This window comes from Acipenser ruthenus, chromosome 3, assembly GCF_902713425.1.
Source record: "Acipenser ruthenus chromosome 3, fAciRut3.2 maternal haplotype, whole genome shotgun sequence".
In the NCBI taxonomy this organism is placed as follows: Eukaryota; Metazoa; Chordata; class Actinopteri; order Acipenseriformes; family Acipenseridae; genus Acipenser; species Acipenser ruthenus.
Window position 1 is genome coordinate 39,703,575 of NC_081191.1, and position 21,729 is coordinate 39,725,303.

General features: G+C 39.7%; 1 protein-coding gene across 1 annotated transcript in view; it reads left to right on the forward strand.

The window, feature by feature from the left end:
* LOC117435283 (SH3 and cysteine-rich domain-containing protein-like) overlaps nt 1–21,729 on the forward strand; it is a 59,727-nt gene that overhangs the window by 19,785 nt on the left and 18,213 nt on the right. Inside the window, exons 3-6 of the mRNA XM_034058329.3 lie at nt 4,295–4,395; nt 13,042–13,123; nt 14,032–14,150; nt 19,279–19,366. Coding sequence (XP_033914220.3) covers nt 4,295–4,395; nt 13,042–13,123; nt 14,032–14,150; nt 19,279–19,366 — 390 coding nt within the window. The remainder of the gene's footprint in view (nt 1–4,294; nt 4,396–13,041; nt 13,124–14,031; nt 14,151–19,278; nt 19,367–21,729) is intronic.

Here is a 21,729-nt window from a genome sequence, read left to right on the forward strand (position 1 = left end):
ATAATTTTCTGAGGAAAGACATTCAGTAACCAATCCAATGTCTCTTGTTGGTTATGTCTTCCAGTGGTTATGTCTTTGTTTATTAATTCAATGTCGTGATCATGGCTGCTTTATGGGTATGGTAAGCGGTGATTATGGACTATTTGGCCATCTGTTAAGGGGAGAAGAAGAAACCACCGCCCTCTGTAAGAGGAACTGATCTGACAGTGCCAGGATCAGCAGGGTGGACCGTGACAAAGCCACGTCCTTCCCCCAAAAAAGTCAACACCGAGTGGATCCACCGACTCCACTTAAGTGCAGGAATAAACAAAATAAATGAATAAAATATACCGAACCCCCCAAACTCTATTAGCTCATGGCTAGTTGAGCAAAAGCTGTGTCTTCTGGAGCAGTTCTAAAGTACTGTTCTACAGCACTGGAGTCCCATCTGAGTTTGATCATGGATGGGAAAGTCCGGCTTTGGCTACTAAAGGGGCTGCTCCAATCCTAAAAGAATGGCCTTAAAAAATTGTTGAAGACAAACCTGCGCAAAGTAATAGCATGGATAGGTAGACTGAAAACCATGATCGAGTTACTGGTTAATTTGTTTGTTACAAACAAAGGATCTTGGGGAGCATTACTGAAAGTCCTGGCTAAGGTGTATTTGAGTTATAGGGGCAACAGGTCGAAGGACTCTTAACCCTTTGCGGTCCATTTTATTCAGCGCGTGTCAGGTGCGTCAGGTCCAATTTATTTTCACACGCGCAGTTTATTTTAGACGCGCTGTTTAAAAGTATTTTTTTCACAGTAAAACCGGTTTAAAAGGCACTGCATATCAACAGGACACTCAGTACTGCATCTCCAGCCCCGCCTCACCCCTTGTTCGCTATATTTTTTACATACGTCGTAATAATAGTACATACCGATAAATCATCTCTTGATCGCTCGTTTTATCACCAAACTCCTCAATATAATCCAAGTTGTTATTTTATTACTATAACATCTAAAAAAAGCTCTGCAAATGTCTGTGATGTTCTCTGAATGCTAGATGTGGAAGCAGCTATCTTTATGTCTGTGTTATCTATGTGGTGTCGGGTCTATCAGTATTCATGAGATACGCCCCTATTTTTTTCCGGCTTCTCTCGGCTCCTATCGGTCTCACTCGGCCATTGAATGGTTTTATTGGCTTTTTCCAGAGAAAAAACTACTAGAGACCTGTTTTTTTGCATCTTTTTGATGATTGGACCAGAAAGGGAAAATTGCGATGTCGGACCAGGTCCGACATAGGACCGCAAGGGGTTAATACAGTGAATATGGACTCCTTGTTGAATCCACTTTTGGTAGGATTGGGTGAGGATTTTTGAATTCCACGTAATAAAGATGCTTACAGTAGTCCAGTGATAGAAGGACAGTTGATTCCATTTAGTCTTAGGTTGAATTGGGTGCTTGATAGGTATGTTTTGATTGTAGACAGCTGGAGTTGGAGTTTTCATGTGTGTGATGAAGACCAGGAAGACTCGGTGTGGCAGGATAGATGGTAAACTGAATAGAAATGGAGATAGAATTTCCAACCTGTATTGTATGAATATGAAGCAAGGGTCCAGGGGGCTAAGGAATTGATCATGAGTTTATGGGCTGAAGAGAGTAGATGGCTGGGAAGGTCACTTATAGGATAAGGCTGTGGAAGTCTGGAACTGGTAGGCTGACTGGATCGGTGATTGGGACCAAGTTCATGAAGCGTTGGATCTTGGAGAATGTTGCTTCTTATGGTTGGAGCCGGGGATGAGGCTGGAAGGTAGGAAACCGGGCGGAGCGGAGAGATGGCCCCCACTCCGGGCATACTAGCAATATTCTGTTTGGCCGAATAGATATCAGAGAGGCTGGTGAAACTCAGATAATGACTGCTGCCGAGGATTTTACTCACCAAACTCACTACTTCTTTTATAAACCAGACTCAGGTATTGACCGCTGCCGAGGGTATCACTGACCAAACTCGGGTAATGGCCGCTGCCGAGGGTATTACTGAACAAACTCATTACTTCTGTTATAAACCAAACTCAGGTGATGACCCTGCTGAGGGTACCACCGACCAAACTCATTACTTCTGTTATAAACCAAGTGAGGTAAAGACCGCTGCCGAGGGTATCGCTGACCAAAAACTCAGGTAATGACCCTTCCGAGGATATCACTGATTATAAAGTATTATAAATGGCAAGCACAAAGAAACAAGGTGTAACAGAGCGTCAAAACAAATTCCCCCAAATTAGAACTCTAACCAAAATATACATATACACGCACGCACGCACGCACACACACACATATATATGGAGGGCATGCATAAGACAGACAGCACATCTCTAATTAATGCAGACAAAACAAACTTAATGTGTTGCTACCAATTCTGGAGCCTCAATGGGTCAGCGGGACCGAGGCAACAGGCATGGGACTGTATAAGCAAGTAAAAGCATAGCAAAACACAGAGCACGGCGGAGGACAAGCGGGCACTGTGAAGCTCAAAGAGGCATGGTGAGCCCCCCAAGCAACACGCCCCAAGCAAAACGCACATAGACAACCAGCACATAAACAAACCAAGGCACACTGCTCACGCACGACCAAAGAACAGAAAATGTAACAATGCAGTAAACAAAATATCCTTCTAGATGAAGAGTTGAAGATATGCACTACTGTGCATAAACCAAATTATTCCAAAAAAGCTTTCATTTATGAAAATGTGTCTTTCATTTATAAAAATAGTGAGATCTGCTAAAAATGAATTCCTTTTTACACTGGAAACAGTTCCCCCATAACCTTGGAACTGTAGTTCAGTCTTTTCCATTAAACCCTTGAGGGACTGGCTTTGGTTAAAAGGATACTACTAAGTTTTTCTGTTCCCCAAAAAAAAAAAAAAACAGCAGTAAGTACTTTGCCAGACCTTGCAACAGTATGTTAAGTAAAACAAAAACAATGAATTTAAAATTCCAAACGTTGGCACCTTCCAGCTGAACATTTTGTTTTCAAAAGTTTTTTGCCTTTTCTACCATAAGGTTTATTTTCACTGTGATCTCCTAATTTTTGCTTCTGGGCACACATTTGAAAAGTGGTTTTAATTGTGTTGCTTTAAACACTTGCCATAAGTAAAGGCATTGATTACATAATTGAATTGTGTTTTCCTGAAGAGCCATAACGTAAATGTGCAGGAAACAGTATTATCTGAGCAAAAGACAAATTAAACCAATAACTGAATTTGGAGCTACTGTATATTATACCACCACATTATCAGCAGCAGTAAAGTGCAGATAGAGCCATTTATGTTAGTAACTGGAAAATTCAGAACTTGGTGATTTTTACTTTCAACCACAATGTCACCAAATTGAAGCCGTGTACTGTAGATCCTTTGTGAATGCAGTCCTGTATGTGTTTTTTTGGTTGTAAACCAAAGAAAAGAAAATTAAACTGGGTTGAGACAATACGGTTTGGAAAATGTTGTATAAACTAGTATTAGATTTTGCACTATTGAGCAGTGCTCTTGGTAAAGACAATGTAATTGACTAGTCTTACAAAACAAACGCAAGTTTTGTGGGAAACTATACATCTTGTTACAAACTGGCATAGTGACTAAAATCAATACCAAAATATGAGAGGTACTAGAAAGATAAAAGTCAGAAGATGGAGGTCCAATTGTTGCTATAACAATTGCCTTTGTCTGTTTTGCCCTAACAAAAACATTTTGAAAAATGTTGGTATTGGGATACCATTATAATACCAGTATTTTACAATGAAGAAATGCTAGCAGACCATTTGTGGACCACTGTGTTACCAGCAATGGCAGCAAAAGGAATTTGGAACAAATATTGTACAATGATCTCAGTACAGTAGCTATCCAGAACTGATACCATTGGTCATAATTTGAAAATGTTACCACTTTAGTACTGTAATGGATTACCCCTTGCAGTTGATAATAGATTGACATAAGGGCTGCATACTGTATCACTTGACTGCAGAGCTATCTCTTTAGTCCATTACAACACTATTCTACCAATGGTACATACTGTTTTACCTGACTTTGTGTAACAGTGAAACTTTTGCAATATCATTTTGTAGTTTCTTTGATTACATGATGTTAATAAAATATCTAAGTTATGTGCATATAGTTTTAAATTATGTCTCAGTCTATAGCTGTACCTATGAAATGCATTAAGAGTGGTAACCAATTTATAATTGATATGAGTTAAGTGAACATCTTTGATATTTTAGAGTAAGTGCAGAATGTGGAAAATATTGATCACTTGCATTTCAATGTGTATGTTTTTGGCAGGCACCAATGCCAAACATGGACTGCGCTGCAAGGCATGCAAAATGAGCATCCATTACAAATGTGCAGACGGTATGGGGCAACAGCGCTGCATGGGCAAACTGGTAAGCGATTGACTGCTTATTTTCTCTAGCTGTGTGCTGTCTGAAAATAAGGTTAAGCCTCACTGTATGAAACCTTTTTTACTATTGGATTGAGAATGTATTTCAGTTTCAACAGAACATCTTTCTTTTTTTATGTAAAGATGATCTTCCAAACCAATTATATGTTTTTATTACTGGTGGAATTTTGCAAGATTTAATTGAAATGCAGCATTAATTGGTTTAGAGTTACACATGTTTACCATAGCAGTCATATCAATGCCCTCCCGACAAAGCCTTAGATCACAATGTCTTGTATGACAAACCACCGCTGATATTGTAAATATGTGCATTGACTGATCTACAGTACAGTATGTATGATCTCACACATTCTTTACCATTGATCCTATGTAATTCTATCAGTGCACATTGCACAGTATCAATAGTGGACTGCCACACATCAAAGTAGTAAGAACATATAATTAATAGTTTAGTAATGTTTAGACATCAATTACATATTCCTATTTTTTTTTACATTGCAATACTATTTATTCAATTTAAGAAGTGTAGATTACATCAATTAAAATATGTTAATACAGATTTCCCATTTTATTGTAAAACATCATTTTAATTATTTGAATGGAATTTTTTTTAACGTATTTCCAATAATTGTACTGGTATCAAAACAGGTTGCACAGTAAGCATAGCCAAGCCTGGTAAAATCATTGCAAAGTGTAGCACAGATATGGTAAAATCATTATATGTATGGTCAAATAGATTTCAAGAACGATTAAGCAGGTTGTGGAATTAACACTTTATTCCTTGTAAATTCCCTATGGAAAATGCATAATGCTTGAAAATATAATGTTTACTATGGAATGGCTGTATCCTGTTTGCAAGTCAGATAGAACAATGGTAATATTATTCAAAACATATGTGCACAGCCATGACATGACATTGTCAGTATCATTAGGGCTATTGCATTATTAAATCTCTGTCTTGCACCCGTCCCTCTGCATTTTGATCTATATATGTCCCTGTTCATCTTTCTCACTCTTTCTTCGTGTATGCCGATGCATTTTGATCAGTAGTCTAGGAAATTGTTCGCAAACATGCCAGACTTTGTACATCATTTATCAATCTACAGCACATCTCTGGGGAGGTTGTCAGTCACGACTCTGCCACTTTAATAACTTCAAGAATTTCATTATGGAAAAAAAAAATCCTTGTTTTTTTCAGCAATTTTTCTACTTGTCATCCAAGAGGTTATAAACCTCCTGGTATTATTGTGATTTTTTTTATCTGAATATACATACCACCGGTCAACATACATCACTGCTGAAATCCATCAGTCTATAAATAGTAACAAGCAAGCTGTGTTGTTGTCCTGCTGAAGCTCTTCAAAGGATGAAATGACCTATAATAAGATGCATACTATTGGCTACCTTCATGAAACGACGTGACAGAAATGCAATTCCCAAAGCAGGGGCCTGTGTGTACACATGCATAGTGTCATTTGCATCAGTCACAATTCATATTGCTTGTTATTCATTAAAAGAAACATTGAGTAAATGCAATCGTAAAAAAAAAAAACTAAAATGTTTATAAGAAAATGACTAGGATTCAGTTTTAACAGGAGGCCTGGTTGTTAATGTGTGGTATGAGTTTGGTGGTCGCTCAACATAGTCCTCATTTTACACACCACAGAGCCACTAAACAATTGAGTCTCCCTGAATATTGACAACAGCAGCAAATATACACATATGTACTGTATATATAGACAGGCACACATAGTGTGTCAACAAGCTACTATTTCTGTTGCACCAAAACATTGTTGTTGTTAAAATCCCAGTTGCCATTAACTGCTGGAAAAATAATGTTTGAACCGATTACCCTAGTGGGCTATCCCTTCTTGCAAGAGGATTGAGGTTCTTTTCAATACTGGGCTTCAATCATAAGAGACTCAGGATTACTCTCTTCTGTGAGATAAAAAAAAAATAAAAATTCCTGGTAAAGGAGCTGAAACAAACAAACAAACAAACAAACAAACAAACAAATAAATAAATAAATAAATACTGTGGCAGAAAGTGCAGCTTCTCGCTGAAATGCAGCTCTAAAGAGCACTGGTTAACTCTAAGGCTGTATTTCACGAGTGGTTAGAACTGCTATGTCACTGTAAATGAAAAATAATGTTTAAATAAATACATACTATGTGCTAATAAATTAAATGCAACGGAGGACTGATACTTGGTTTAAACTCGCTGTTGTAGGCAATCACAACGTAATGTATAAGATAATAAAAACTACAGGTCCCAGAATTCTGTGCACGCTTACTGGGTCTTGACGCAGGCGCTGTGATCTAAAAAGAAAAAAAGAAGGAAGAAGCACACCGACTGTTTGATGTAGAAGGGGGTCAAACTCAAATGTGCCCTAACAGCCATTTGAAGCTGGCTGATACTAGGACTTGTGTTTAAAGGGCCAGGCCTGCAAGGACAGCAGGCATTAAAAACACAGAGCCTGGACATTATGTTGGACTGATTGTTTTATTGCACACCAAGACAACTACATCTGCAGTGGCAGTGGAGACCTGAAGGAGGAGCTACACCTGTGGGAGGAAAAACATACATCAAAGCCTTGTCCGTAAAGTCTGCACTGCACTACTGTGAGCACACTAAAGGACTTGTATCTGTTCTTACCTGCAACACCATTTGCAACCTCTAGCACTGTTTTCTAACACTCCTTCCATTCCCTGTGTTGCCAGAACTGCCCACTGGAGGGCAGTCCCTATACTTACCTGTGTCACTGAGGACGTCACAGTGACCCTTGCTAGAAGAAGAGAATAAAAGAGTTACGTACAGTGTATTAAACAAACAGTACTGAAGCATTATTTTAACTGTGTCACTTACCATTATATGTTGACCCGAACTGACCCAGGAGGGTGTTTCATTTAACTTTGACACAGTTCAGCTTTTGATTTCAGAGACTTTATGTTCATGTCCAAGTTAGTGAATTTTTGTTGAAAGTAATAAAACCTGCCCTCAAGTGGCCAAACTCAGTACTGTGTCGCTGCCAAATTATTCATACTGCACGCTCTGTTACCCGTTATTCAAACAAAAGGATCACAATACATACATGCATACATACATACATACAGTGGCTCTCAAAAGTATTCACCCCCCTTGGACTTTTCCACATTTTATTGTGTTACAACATGGAATCAAAATGGATTGAATTAGGAGTTTTTGCCACTGATCAACACAAAAATAGTCCATAATGTCAAAGTGAAAAATAAAATCTACAAATTGTTCTCAATTAATTACAAATATAAAACAGAAAATAATTGATTGCCTAAGTATTCACCCCCTTGAGTCAATATTTGGTAGAGGCACCTTTGGCAGCAATTACAGCCATGAGTCTATTTGGATAAGTCTCTACCAGCTTTGCACATCTGGACACTGCAATTTTTGCCCATTCTTCTTTGCAAAATTGCTCAAGCACCGTCAAGTTTGATGGGTACCTTTGGTGGACAGCAATTTTCAACTCTTTCCACATATTCTCAATTGGATTGAGGTCCGGGCTTTGACTGGGCCACTCCAGGACATTGACCTTTTTGTTTTTAAGCGACTCCAGTGTGGCTTTGGCTGTATGTTTGGGGTCATTGTGCTGCTGGAAGATGAATCTTCTCCCAAGTCCCAGGTCTCTTGCAGACTTCAGCAGGTTTTCCTCCAGGATTTCTCTGTACTTTACTGCATCCATTTTGCCCGCTATCTTCACAAGCTTTCCAGGCCCTGATGCAGAGAAGCATCCCATAGCATGATGCTGCCACCACCATGCTTCACGGTAGGGATGGTGTTCTCAGGATGATGTGCAGTGTTAGGCTTGTGCCAAACAGAGCGCTTAGCGTTGAGGCCAAAAAGCTCTATTTTGGTCTCATCAAACCATAGAATCTTTTTCCACTTGGTCTCAGAGTCTCCCACATGCCTTCTGGCAAACTCTAGCCGAGATTTGATGTGAGTTTTTTTCAAATGGCTTTCTTTTTGCCACTCTCCCATAAAGGCCAGTTTTGTGAAGCACCCGGCTATTGTTGCCGTATGCACAGTGTCCCCCAGCGCAGCCATGGAAGACTGTAACTCCTTTAGAGTCACCATAGGCCTTTTGGTGGCCTCCCTGACTAGTGCCCTACTCAGTTTTTGAGGATGGCCTGTTCTAGACAGATTCACAGTTGTGCCATATTCTCTCCATTTCTTAATAATGGACTTTACTGTGCTCCAGGGGATATTCAATGCCTTGGAAATGTTCTTATATCCTACCCCTGATTGGTGCTTTTGAAGAACCTTATTCCGGATTTGCTTTGAATGTTCCTTCTTCTCCATGATGTAGTTTTTGTTAGGAAATGTACTAGCCAACTGTGGGACCACCCAGAGACAGGTATATTTAACTTGAAATCATGTGAAACACATTAATTGCACACAGGTGGACTCCATTCAACTAATTTTGTGACTTCTAAAGACAATTGGTTGCACCAGAGCTTATTTAGGTGTGTCATAGCAAAGGGGGTGAATACTTATGCAATCAATTATTTTCTGTTTAATATTTGTAATTAATTTAGAACAATTTGTAGATTTTATTTTTCACTTTGACATTATGGACTTCTTTGTGTTGATCAGTGGCAAAAACTCCTAATTCAATCCATTTTGATTCCATGTTGTAACACAATAAAATATGGAATAGTCCAAGGGGGGTGAATACTTTTGAGAGCCACTGTACATACATACTGTGGTAGAGTGGCCGGAATAATAATAGATGGGAGGTATGTCAGGGCCAGCATAGTATTTTTCCCTTCTGATTGAGACTGGCAACACCAGTGCTGATTGAGTTAACAGGGTGAAAATTGATCATTACTGGGATTGCCAGCTGTATATAAGCTCTCCTTGGTTCACAATCATGTGGTGTGTGAGGCTATGGTCAGAAGGCAGTAAAAACTGCTTAAAAGAAAAGAAAGGATTGTGTGTGGAGAAACCTTCAGAGAAGATACTGTGTGAATACATGGAAAATATATGTGTGTTTGTTTAACCGGTAAACAGGGTAGCTGTCCGGTGATAGTTTTAAAAACCTTGGGAAAAGTTTTGTTAGCACTCCTGGAAGGAGTCAGGTTTTTGTTTTGTATATTTTAGTTTTGTGTCTACAATAAACATACAGATACCACCGTGTTTAAACACATCTGCTGTTGTGAGTTCAGTTTTTACACCAGAAGCCGGAAGGAAAAAATCCTGAAAGTGGCAAAACAACCCCGCTTTGTCACAATACATACATACAAGTAAATAAACAGCCAGTATACCTCCTTGCCTGTTTAAGTGTTGGCTTCACCACAGCTGTTGCTTTTTACGAGAAACCAACAAAAATAGTTTCTATTCGAGTTACTGTTTAGTGTAAAAAGGTTGATTTAGAGGGGTTCTAACTTTTACCTTTAATGGAACTACCATAGGGTATCTTTTAGGGCTGGGACAATGTATCGATGCATCGAATCATTGGAATAACCATCGATGGTTGAAAAAAACAAAAAAAACACATCTATCAGTTCATTAATATTGTTCATTACGAGGACTGGCAAAATTTAAATCTACACTCTTATTCCTTGCCTTTCCTTTGGTTCCTTTAAATAATAATAATAAAAAAAAACCCTCCCCGCCCACTACACAGCACATACTTTTTCAGAGTAAGCGTGACAAAAAAAAAACTAGAGAAGAGACTAGAGGTAGGCCACATTTCAGAATAAGATTTTGCTAGTTAAATTGTCGATTTAATTTAATTTTAAATAATGCCGTCAGACGTTTGGAAGTTCTTTTTTACGAAAGAACAAAATGGAAAGGTAAAATTCTCTGTTTGTGGAGTTTTAATGAGCTTCTGTGGCAATATCACCAACCTGCGGGATCATTTAGTAAGACAGCACCCGACAAAATATTACAGCGGGAACACAAGTAAAAAACAACAGGAAGCAACACCTTCAGTGACAGCTTATTTTGGAAAGAAAGTTGATCCAATAAGCGTCAGAGCAAAAGAAATAACAGGCCTGATGTTGTCACACAAGATATCAGACCTGTTAGTATAGTAGAGGGAGCTGCATTTAAAAATCTGATTGCGAATCTTGCTCCGGGCTATGAAATGCCCTGTCGAAAGACAATCTCCAAATTCAATACTCTGGATCACGAACGTGAAAAGGAAAATCTTTGACAGGATTTAAGCCAGGAGTGTAATTCAATGCCCATCACTACCGACGTTTGGACAAGCACAAGAAGAGTTTTTAACAGTCACTTGCCATTACATGAAGCAAAACTGGGAACTCGAGTCAAAAGTATCAGTGACACGAAAATAACACAAGAGTTTGAAGTGGCTACAAAAGTAAATCTTGTGTTCATGACAGCCAACTTGTGCACAGTAATGTCTTGGCTTTTTGCAAGCGAGCGTGCTGTGTTATGTTTTGGTAGCGTGGCAAGTGTGAGCTGTGCAGGGCACAATATAAATCTCTGTATTCAGAAAAGCTTGGAGGATGTACGACAAGTCCATACGTTAGTGACAGCAGCAAGGAGACTGGTTGCACATTTTAAAAAGAGTGAGATGGCAAGTGCTTTAAATACGAAACAAAAAGTCTGACGCAGCTACTTTAGATCTCACGACTGAGCAGTGGAAGCTTATGGCTGAGATACTACCTCTACTACATCGATTCGAACTGGCTACAGTACTTTTGAGTGCAGAGAAAAACATTACGGCTAGTTCTTTGTACCCACTTGCAACAGGAATAAAACACAGACTGACTGAAGTTCTATTCGAGTTACTGTTTACTGTAAAAAGGTTGATTTAGAGGGGTTCTAACTTTTACCTTTAATGGAACTACCATAGGGTATCTTTTAGGGCTGGGACAATGCATCGATGCATCGAATCATTGGAATAACCATCGATGGATAAAAAACCATCGATGGTTGAAAAAAACAAAAAAAACGCATCTATCAGTTCATTAATATTGTTTATTACGAGGACTGGCAAAATTTAAATCTACACTCTTATTTAGAGATAAGCTAACGCGTAATTTGTCTCAGCGATTTTGTTTACATCAGCTGAATGACCCAAGTAATGAGGTTATGCCACTGCTTTTTGTGTCATTTCTTGACCCCACAATTTCGCAAATCTGGATTTCAAAGCCTGCGTGTCTGAAGCACTGTCTTCCAAACTAGTGAGGCTGGTGGAGGACAACCTCGAAAATGACGGAAATCTAGTGAGTGCAGCACAGGGGACTTACCTGTTAAAAAGAAAACGAAGACCGAACAAGCAATGGAATTGTTACTTTGTGGATGGCAACAAACACACACTACTTCCAAGGAAACCTTAATCCAACAAGAGATGACCATTTATGCTTCTGAAACTCCATTAAATATCAGCAATATCAGTTCCCCTGATTTGTTGGAAAAATAACCAGACACGCTTTCCCAACTTAGCAGCCTTGGCAAAGAGCATGTTAAGTATCCTTGCAACATCGGCCCAGAGGGAGCGTGTATTCAGCAAAGCAGGGATGCTTGTGAACAAACTGCGTTCTCCTTTGAAACCGGAGAATGTGGCTGCCATAATATTTCTGAATAAAAACAGAAAATAAGCTCTAGAGAGAGCACAGACTTTGTTACTTTGGACTTGTAAATAGTTATTCTTGTGTTCCCCGTTGGAGTTTTTTTTTTCTGTAATCCGGTTGCTGTCAAGACATCTTAAGGTAAGACAGTAAAATTTTTAATGTTTTATTAACTTTTTGTGGGGAACCTCGCTGACAGTGTGACTAGACATAAATAATTAGAAATGTGTAGTTTTAAGTTCAACTGGAGAAACGTTTACTTTTCGTGATTAGATTTGATGAAAATATATGTACTTACTATTTACACGTTTCTTTTGCGTTATGAAAAAACGATGAATCGATGCATCGGGTCTTTATGAAAAACACTATCGTCCCAGCCCTAGTATCTTTGCAGGAATTAACTTTGCTATTGCCACATTCCTATTTTCCCCATGTGTATCGCATCCTTTGTAGGCCCGCATGTGCAATTTTCTGAAAATATAATCAATGGTATGGTATGTCCATTCTTACCTCTGAGCACTATTATCAATGCTCCCCTTTACAATGTTGAAGATCTTTTTTTTGTTTTGTATGTTTTGTTTTTTATTCTGTAATTCAGGATATCCTGACTTATCTATACAACTTCCTGTCCAGTACGGCACATGGCCTCATTGCAGCTAGACAATTGGCATGAATCTGAGCTACATGACGTCTGTACCATGAAGCAGCAGCCAGTTTGATTTCTATAGTGTTGTCTTCTAGATATTTTCTCAACCCAAATTTGAGTAGAAAAATCAAGTAAAGATTCATATCCTGCAACCTGAAAAAAGAGAGAACCAGTGATAATGTTTCTAGTGTTCTAGTGGTACGTAGAGGTAGTAACATTGTTATTCAAACTTTGGTCCCATAAAAATAATTTCTAAGATAATAAACAAATGCATGTATGATGTTTAAAAACAGAGAATGAAGACACAAGCAGTGTGTTTTGATGTGTTCAGTTAGCATTATGCTGTCTGTGTTGTCGTTGCATTGATCTTGCCTTTGATGTGCCCCCCCCCCCCCATCTTCCCTGCAAGCCGAAGGGATTTCAGCGTTACTACAGCTCCCCGCTGCTCATCCAGGAACAGTTTGGCTGCATCAAAGAGGTGATGCCCATGGGTGAGTATCGATTATGATCTGCGCTCCCTTGTGCATTCCCAGTGCGACATTTAATAGAGAAAAGTGTAAGGTACTGCACGCAGGCAATACAAATGTGCATTATAAATATCATATGGGAGATACTGAAATTGAAGAAGGAATCTGTGAAAAAGACCTAGAAGTTTATGTTGACTCAGAAATGTCTTCATCTAGACAATGTGGGGAAGCTATAAAAAAGGCCAACAAGATGCTCGGATATATTATGAAAAGTGTTGAACTTAAATCAAGGGAAGTAATGTTAAAACTTTACAATGCATTAGTAAGACCTCATCTAGAATATTGTGTTCAGTTCTGGTCACTTCGTTACAAAAAGGATATTGCTGCTCTAGAAAGCAGTGCAAAGAAGAGCGACCAGAATTATCCCGGGTTTAAAAGGCATGTCGTATGCAGACAGGCTACAAGAATTGAATCTATTCAGTCTTGAACAAAGAAGACTACGCAGTGATCTGATTCAAGCATTCAAAATTCTAAAAGGTATTGACAATGTCGACCCAGGGGACTTTTTCGACCTGAAAAAAGAAACAAGGACCAGAGGTCACAAATGGAGATTAGATAAAGGGGCATTCAGAACAGAAAATAGGAGGCAGTTTTTTACACAGAATTGTGAGGGTCTGGAACCAACTCCCCAGTAACGTTGTTGAATCCGACACCCTGGGATCCTTTAAGAAGCAGCTTGATGAGATTCTGGAATCTATAAGCTACTAACAACCAAACGAGCAAGATGGGCCGAATGGCCTCCTCTCATTTGTAAACTTTCTTATGTTCTTATGTTCTTATGTGCACGTCTCATTGCTCCCAGCAATTCCCTGCTCACTTGTCTGTTCTGATTTGTCTCTCCCCTTGCCCACCCCCTCACTCCCCACTGACAGCCTGCAGTAGTAAGGTTGACCCAGTGTATGAGACTCTGCGCTTTGGGACCTCACTGGCACAGAAAACGAAGAGGACTGGGAGCATTGGGAGCGGGTCTGAATCCCCCCAGCGCAACTCTGTTAGTGAATCTGTATTTTACCTTTATTTATAAATGTTTTGATATCCTTGTTAATGTAGTTTGTACTGCTTAAGGTCAGACACAGTATATTACAGTATAGTATATTACTTTGACACTATACTAATCCTATTAAACTATGTAAAATCCTGTTAAACTATGTAAAACTACAGTATGGTAAATACAAAGCACATTGCTTCCTAGTTATTTCACAATCTAATATATGTTAACTTTACAGTGGGGTTCAGGGGCAGGAGCTGGCACTCCTCTCCTCCTATTTTCTGACATAGAACATGGATTTACCAACATCGTCTTCTTCCGAACCCGAGGATTCACGGAACATTCCGATACCTCCAGAACCATCTTGCTCCTTTGTTGCAGCCCCTGACCTAGAGCTTTCCCAGCCGTGTCGCTCAAAAAAGAAACGCTGTCAGAATCCCAACCCGGCGACTTCAAAGACTGGCCAATATCCAAACTGCTCAAAGCCCTTTTCAACAAAGGGAATCCATATTCCATCCGCATCCAGTAGAACTGATCTTTTTTATTTGCTTTGTGAGTCTCTTTCAGTCGAGCCTGTTTTTCCACCCTGCTCTGCCCAGTCTCGCTCTACAGCGCTAGCCTCACCTCAAGCTGCCAGCTCTGATGGCCAATTCGCAACTAAATAAAATAAAAAAGTAAACTAATAATAAAATACATGGCAGATTAATAATAACTACAACTAAATAATGCCTCACTGTTCTTTGCACAAACAAAATAAAATATACATGGCTAAATAATACACAAATAAAGTAAATCATGATAAACTACGTGGGTAAATAATAACTAACTTACAGCTAAATCATGCGTATCTCTCTTCTTTACACACATATACACAAAGTAAAAAAAAAAACCCTAATAAAATACGAAATAATTACCGAAAGTTAAAATAAATTAAAACAGCTAAATAATAATATTGACTAACGTTACAGCTAAGAATGATCCTAAAAAAAATAAAATAAAAAAAAAACAACAACAAACAAAACATATCGAAAGAATATTCAACATGTACTGCTGATGTAGTTTCGCATCGACACAGTATGTCTATTTTCTCCTGAGGAGAAACAACTTAAAAAAAGGTGGAAAAGAAACTAAAATGAACATGAACAGAAGTGAAACTAACTTAAATATTTTTATTTTATTTTTGTTATATTCTAGTACAGTAGTTGCTCTTGTTTGGATCTTACAAAGTTAGCTCTGCCTAGCAAGCAAGCAAGCACACACAGACAGACATGACACAGCGATTTTTTTTTTTAAACCCAACAAATATAAAGTTTTAAAAACAAAATAAGGAAAAAAAACAATACGACATAAGTATTTACCTTTTAGATTATGTGCTGATTATCAGTCCTGGAATTGTAGAATTGTAGATCAAGAACTTCGAGTCTGCTGTCCACTCAGTCGTAATGGTTCTGGCAGTGAGACTCGTATTCAAACTCAAAATAATATATGCCACACCCATCCTAGCCTTAAACCAATGGTATAATGACATGGCCCGTGGTCATGGCAATGACCCAAACACAAAAAAAACAAGATAGCTGGTTTGGGCGGCTGAGAAAAGACCTTTTTGTCATTCTGAATTTTTCAATGAAATTAGAGCGCGTCGGCTGGAAAGGGTTAATCCAAGCCGAAGTTGACAAAGGTTTCATGGTTGGCCCCTTCTCCGCTCCACCCTTCCCTTCCTTCAGAATCAACCCCATTGGAATTGCCACCTGGAAAATCTCTGGAAAAAAGTGTTTAATTATCAACCTCTCAGCCCCAAGAGGCAGCTCTACAAGCAGAATCAACGCCCTAATTCCCCAGGAGCAATTCTCCCTTCATTATATTACAGTTTTAGATGCCATCAAGCTATCTCAGGACTTTCATTTCTTGCCTTCTCGCTCTTTTCACAACAGCAAAAAAACTGGATTCCCATGTAAAAATCCAGCCGGGAAAGACATCAAAATGTCTACTCTTCTGCAGCACTGGAACGGACTCTCACTATTCTACGATGACAATCTCTGCCCCTCACGATTTATGTCTGTATACCGACGCTTCATCCCTAGGATACGGAGGTGTCCAAGGCAATGAATGGTTTTATGACAGCTGGCCTCATGAAATTCAAATCATCAGCTCTCCTCGAAATCTACCATATAGTCGTAGCAGCTCACCTCTGGGGGTGCTCCTGGTCTAGGAAATCAATTTTATTTTTCAGTGACAATCAATTTACTGTGCATATCATCAACGAAGGCAGATCCTCCTCCCCCATACAACTTCTCCGCTGTCTCATATGGATTTCAGTTTCTTACAACTTCATAATTCAAGCTAGTCATCTTCCAGGTATTTTCAATAATGCAGCCGATGCTTTATCTCGTTTACAGATCACCAAGTTTCGCAGTCTGGTTCCTTCAGCAGCTCCAATCCCTCTTCAGGTTCCCCATTTCCACCATCTCATATTCAACTAAACCCATCGCTCTCCAATCTACTCTCATCTGCAAGAGAATGCATGTCATCAGCCCTCTCTCCATCTACCAGGTCCTCCTGTGCTACAGGTTGGTCGTCATTCTCTTCATTCTGCGCCCAGAACCGAATATCCCCTACCCCATTCAATGAAAATTGCATTGTAGCATTCATCGTCCAAACATGAGACATTCTTCTTTCAGCATCCATAAAATCCTACATCTCAGGTATTCAATTTCATTATCGTAGCTTGTCCATCCCCTCGCTGACACTTCTTTCCATCCCCACAGTGCACCTCACACTCAGAGGAATTTCCAAGAGCCTTCCCCCGTCATTTCCATCCAGACTACCCATATCTACAGACGTCCTTTCCCATTAATTTCAATTTTTTGCTCAGGATGTTTCAACCCATTTGACGACTTGTTGATGGAAGCTACATGCCTGTCAGCTTTCTTCAGATTTCTAAGAAGTGCAGAATTCACAGTACCATCACTATCCAGTTTCCCAGCCATAGGTATTCGTTCTTGTGATCTTTCAATAATTCCTGATAATCATTTCATTCTGTCCTTCACTCATCCAAGACTGACCAGCTTCGTCAAGGACAATTTATTTAATTATCCAAGATAAACTCCCATCTCTGCCTTTACGCTTCCTTGTCCAGGTTCCTATCTGTCAAAAAACCCTTCAGTCCCCTTGATCCCATGTGTATCGATTGTTCCCGTAATGTCATTACAAGACACTGGTTCACAACTCCAAAGCAGGTCTCTCTCCCCAGTTCTATACTCTGCACTAATTTAGGATCGGCACAGTCTCATCAGCAGCAAAAGCCAACGTTAGTCCTCACCTTATAAAAACTGTGGGTCGCTGGTCATCAGCAGCAGTCCACTACTGCATTCGTTCTCTTTCTGCAGACATCTCAGAAGCTCACCAATCAATTGCTGGTATGTCCGGCACCCTTTCCGCCGGGACCAGAGGTTTCAGTGGGATTTTTTCCTCTCCACCGAGCAGAGGGTTTCACATAGCCTGTTTTACTAATCATCTCTCTCTTTGTCCTCGTTTGTCCCTCTTCTCTGTTTTATGTTGCGCATTGGCACACTGTCTTTTGTTTGTCTTTACAGGTGCGGTTCTTGCTGGGAGCCGGTGGTCGATCCATGTTCTTTCGCAGCTCATGCGCTGTTCTTTTTTTAAATTATTTTATTTTATTTTAAAAATGTAGTAGTCGCCATTTTTTTTTGTATAATTTTCTCCCAATTTAGAATATCCCATTTTTTTAGGCTCAGCTCACCACTACCACCCCTGCGCTGACTCGGGAGGGCAAAGACGAACACACGCTGTCCTCCGAAGCGTGTGCCATCAGCTGAACACTTTTTTTTCGCACTGCAGACCCACCATGTAGCCACCTCAGAGCTACAGCGTCGGAAGACAACGCAGCTCTGGGCAGCTTACAGGCAAGCCCGCAGGCGCCCGGCTAGACTACAGGGGTCGCTGGTGCGCGGTGAGCCGAGGACACCCTGGCCGACCTCCCCCCCTCCCCCCGGGCTACGCCCAACCAATTGTACACCGCCCCCTGGGAGCTCCCGTCCCGAATAGCCTGGACTCGAACTCGCGACGTCCAGACTATAGGGCGCATCCTGCACTCTACGCAAGTGCTTTTACTGGATGCGCCACTCGGGAGCCCCTACATATTGTAGTTCTGCTTGTGATATAGTCTTTTCACCACCCCACTGAAACCTTTCAGCGACCGCTCAAGGAGTCCCAACCACTAGTTTGAGTTCCACTTCTAGAAAATGTCACCCTGACAATTCTGGAAGCCAGGAGAGACTGTTGTTATTGACTTCCCAGTGTTATGCTATTTACTGCACAGGTTATCACCAGTTGCCAGAATGCCAGAAATATAATTTCTCAAAGTCTAGGGCAACTGAGACTGAATTAAAAAATATGTAATATGTAAGGTCTGCTGACTTATTAATCTTAGTTTAATAGCTCACTTTGATAGCACAAGTAGTGGATATTTATCATACAAGCTTATAATTATGTGATGGAAGAGAGCAGCAGCAATCCTAGCAGCCCTGATTACTGCTTTTAATGTAGGAAACAAGGAAACTGTTTTGTGTGTGTATGTGTGTGTTTTCTTTCAGTTCTCATCTGAAATGTAGAAACTGATTAGCTAATATAAGAGGCAAAACTACTTGAATCCTTTCAGGAGGATTGTCCCCTGTATGATCTGTGTGTAAATGTCCATTAATAACGATAGATCATTGTTATCAGTGCAATGGGCTAGAATAATGCATTCCTGTATATGCAGCTGTACTATCATCCAAATAGGAGCATCGGTTCTACTCTTCTCGAGCCAAAACAAAAGTAGGAAATAATTACAATATTATACAGCCCTTTTTGTGTTCCCATTAAGCATTAATGTCTGAAGCAGCAGTCAATATGGTCTAGATAATCAATATCAGCTAATTGACCATGGCGATAGTTAGGTGCCCTCAGCCGAAGGCAAGAAATGTTTTTGTGTTGGAAGAGTTAAAAGTGAATGAGATTATGACTGCTCTGGAACCCGACTGGCTGAGATGATCCGTGAAGTTGATTATACTGATTATTTTGAAGTCTCAGCACCACCGATTGGTTAATTAACTCCTCGGTGTCCCTACAGACCTCTGACCTGGCTGAAGTACCTGAGGAAACAGATGCTCATGGCAGCCTTGTAGGCCCCACCAGGAAACGCTGCGACAGTGACAGTGGTGAGTTGGTGTGTCATTGATATTTAAGATATTTTAACAAGATGTGCAACATTTCAGCTTCAGGGATGTTCTGTCTCCCTTTCAGGAGTAGAGGAATTACAGGCTGAAAATCAGACAGAGTATGAAGAATTTAACAAGGATAAAATCTGTGTAATTGAAATTTATACTTCTTTTGCCCATGAGGTTCCATCAGGATTGTATCAAACCAATACAAGACATATCATCTCTCAACAAGGTGCATGATTTTAGGTTCTTTTCTGAGGGGTCAATTGGAAAAGCTCCTCCAATGTTGAACAATGATATGCCATTGGCTGAGTTTCTCAGGTTTTACTCAGTTGAGAAATAATTAGCAAATGAGTCAGCAGTGTTCACAAGCACACAGAAGACAAATAAAAACAAAAACTTAGCTCCAAAAAACTTAGTTTTTTATTCAGCCACCCAAGCACAGACTTTTATCACCATATCACCATGGAGGGGACCGATGAAGACGAGGTGCGACAAGAGACATAAGATGCAGCCATACCCCAAGAATGGTCACCAGGAGCCAGTAATTAATCTTTCAAGATATGAACATACTAAAGCACAATTGTCTATATTAAATAAAGGTTTATTTTTTGTTCCAACTAATAAGGTGAATCCATTAAAGTTAAAAGTGGACTGTTTTGTAGACGGCAGCATTTGAAATATAAAATTTTGACTAAAAAACATATTGCTGTATGTAATAGGGGGATGTTACCTGTGTGGGTCATCACTGAATAATAAATGAGTCAGACACAGAGCAGTGGGTGCTAACACGCCACACAGGCGTGCAGATTTAATTAACACACAGGCCCCGATGCTAGGGTACCAACAGTGGTAATCATAGCGTCGGATTTAATAAAGAAAACAAAACAAAGGCAAAACATTTTCCACAGATGGCGAGCACTAGTCCCACTAAAAGGAACGTCCAGTTCCAGGAACCTAATGCACTACAAAACTCTCTATACTTTCCGACGGCCCTGACTGGGCAGCGCATTCATAGGACATGTCTGGCAGGTGAAGGGTTCCGTAGTAGTTATAAATATGGGAGGTCAGCACAGCTGAGTCTTTGGGACTATGGCCTTGCAACAGCCTCAAACTCTGACGTAGGCTCCCTGGGCATGCCCCCTAACCAATCAGAACCTCCCGATCAGCTCAGCTCCGAGCAATCCTGTTTACCAAAGCAGCAACACAGCTGAACCAGCAACAAGGTCCTCCCTGTCACGGTGTAGAATACAACCCACTTGATAAATTTAAGAAAAAAACTACCTTTTTCCAGCAGGTATATTGAATCCAACATTAGGTACTTTTAGTAAACTAGTGAAAAGTGATACAGAAAAAAATATTACAAAGCATTCTGTCCCTAAACTTAAGTCAACTAGAGAGAGAAGCTATTAAGGAGCTTAATGACAATAAGAACATAATAATTAAATCAACAAACAAATGAGGCTCTGTAGTTATCCAGAATAGTGAGGATTATGTAGCTGAAGCTTTGACAATTTAATAACAAGGACTTTTACGAGCCTCTGGCTAAAGATCCAACACTAAGATTTAAACGAGAGAGATGTTATCTTGGATAAGGCTGTGGAAAGTAACTTGATCACACAGTCAATACAATTTTTTAAAAGTTTAATTTCCTATAACACCTGTTTTTTTATATATATGTTACCAAAAATACATAAGGATCAGTTTATTTCTTATTTAAAGATAAATACTGTTTACAAATCCAAGGCATTGCAATGGGTGCAGCATTTGCCCCCAAATTATGCAAATGGGTATATGGATATTGAGAAAATAGTATATTAATGACACTGCCTCTAACCCCTTTTATGGAATGTTTAGTTTTGAAAAGATATATTGATGATGTGCTATTAATATGGAAGGGATCTGATTTATTTTTGTTGATTACATAAACAACACAAACCAGAATTTAAAATGTAGTATGGAATTTAGTCAGACTAAGATACATTACCTAGATTTGTTAATTCAGTAAACAATGAGGGTTCCCTTAGTGAACCTCTTCTGTAAACCAACAGATAGGAAAACAATTTTGCATGCAGTTACCACCCAAAACATTTGATCATAAATATACCATATGGTCAATTTTTACGTCTGAAAAGAATATGTAGTGCTAGGTCTGACTTTGAAACCAAAGCTAAAGACATACAAGATTGCTTTCTATTTAGGAGTTATAACAAGAATTAAATTGATACTGCTTTTAATAGGTGTAATAGGGGAGATCTGTGCTGACTATCTGGTGTATCCGTGGTTCTGCAGGATGAGGGCAGCAGTCTCGCAGGATCCGCCGGTCAGTCATGGCGATGACACGGAGAGGTGGGGAAGAG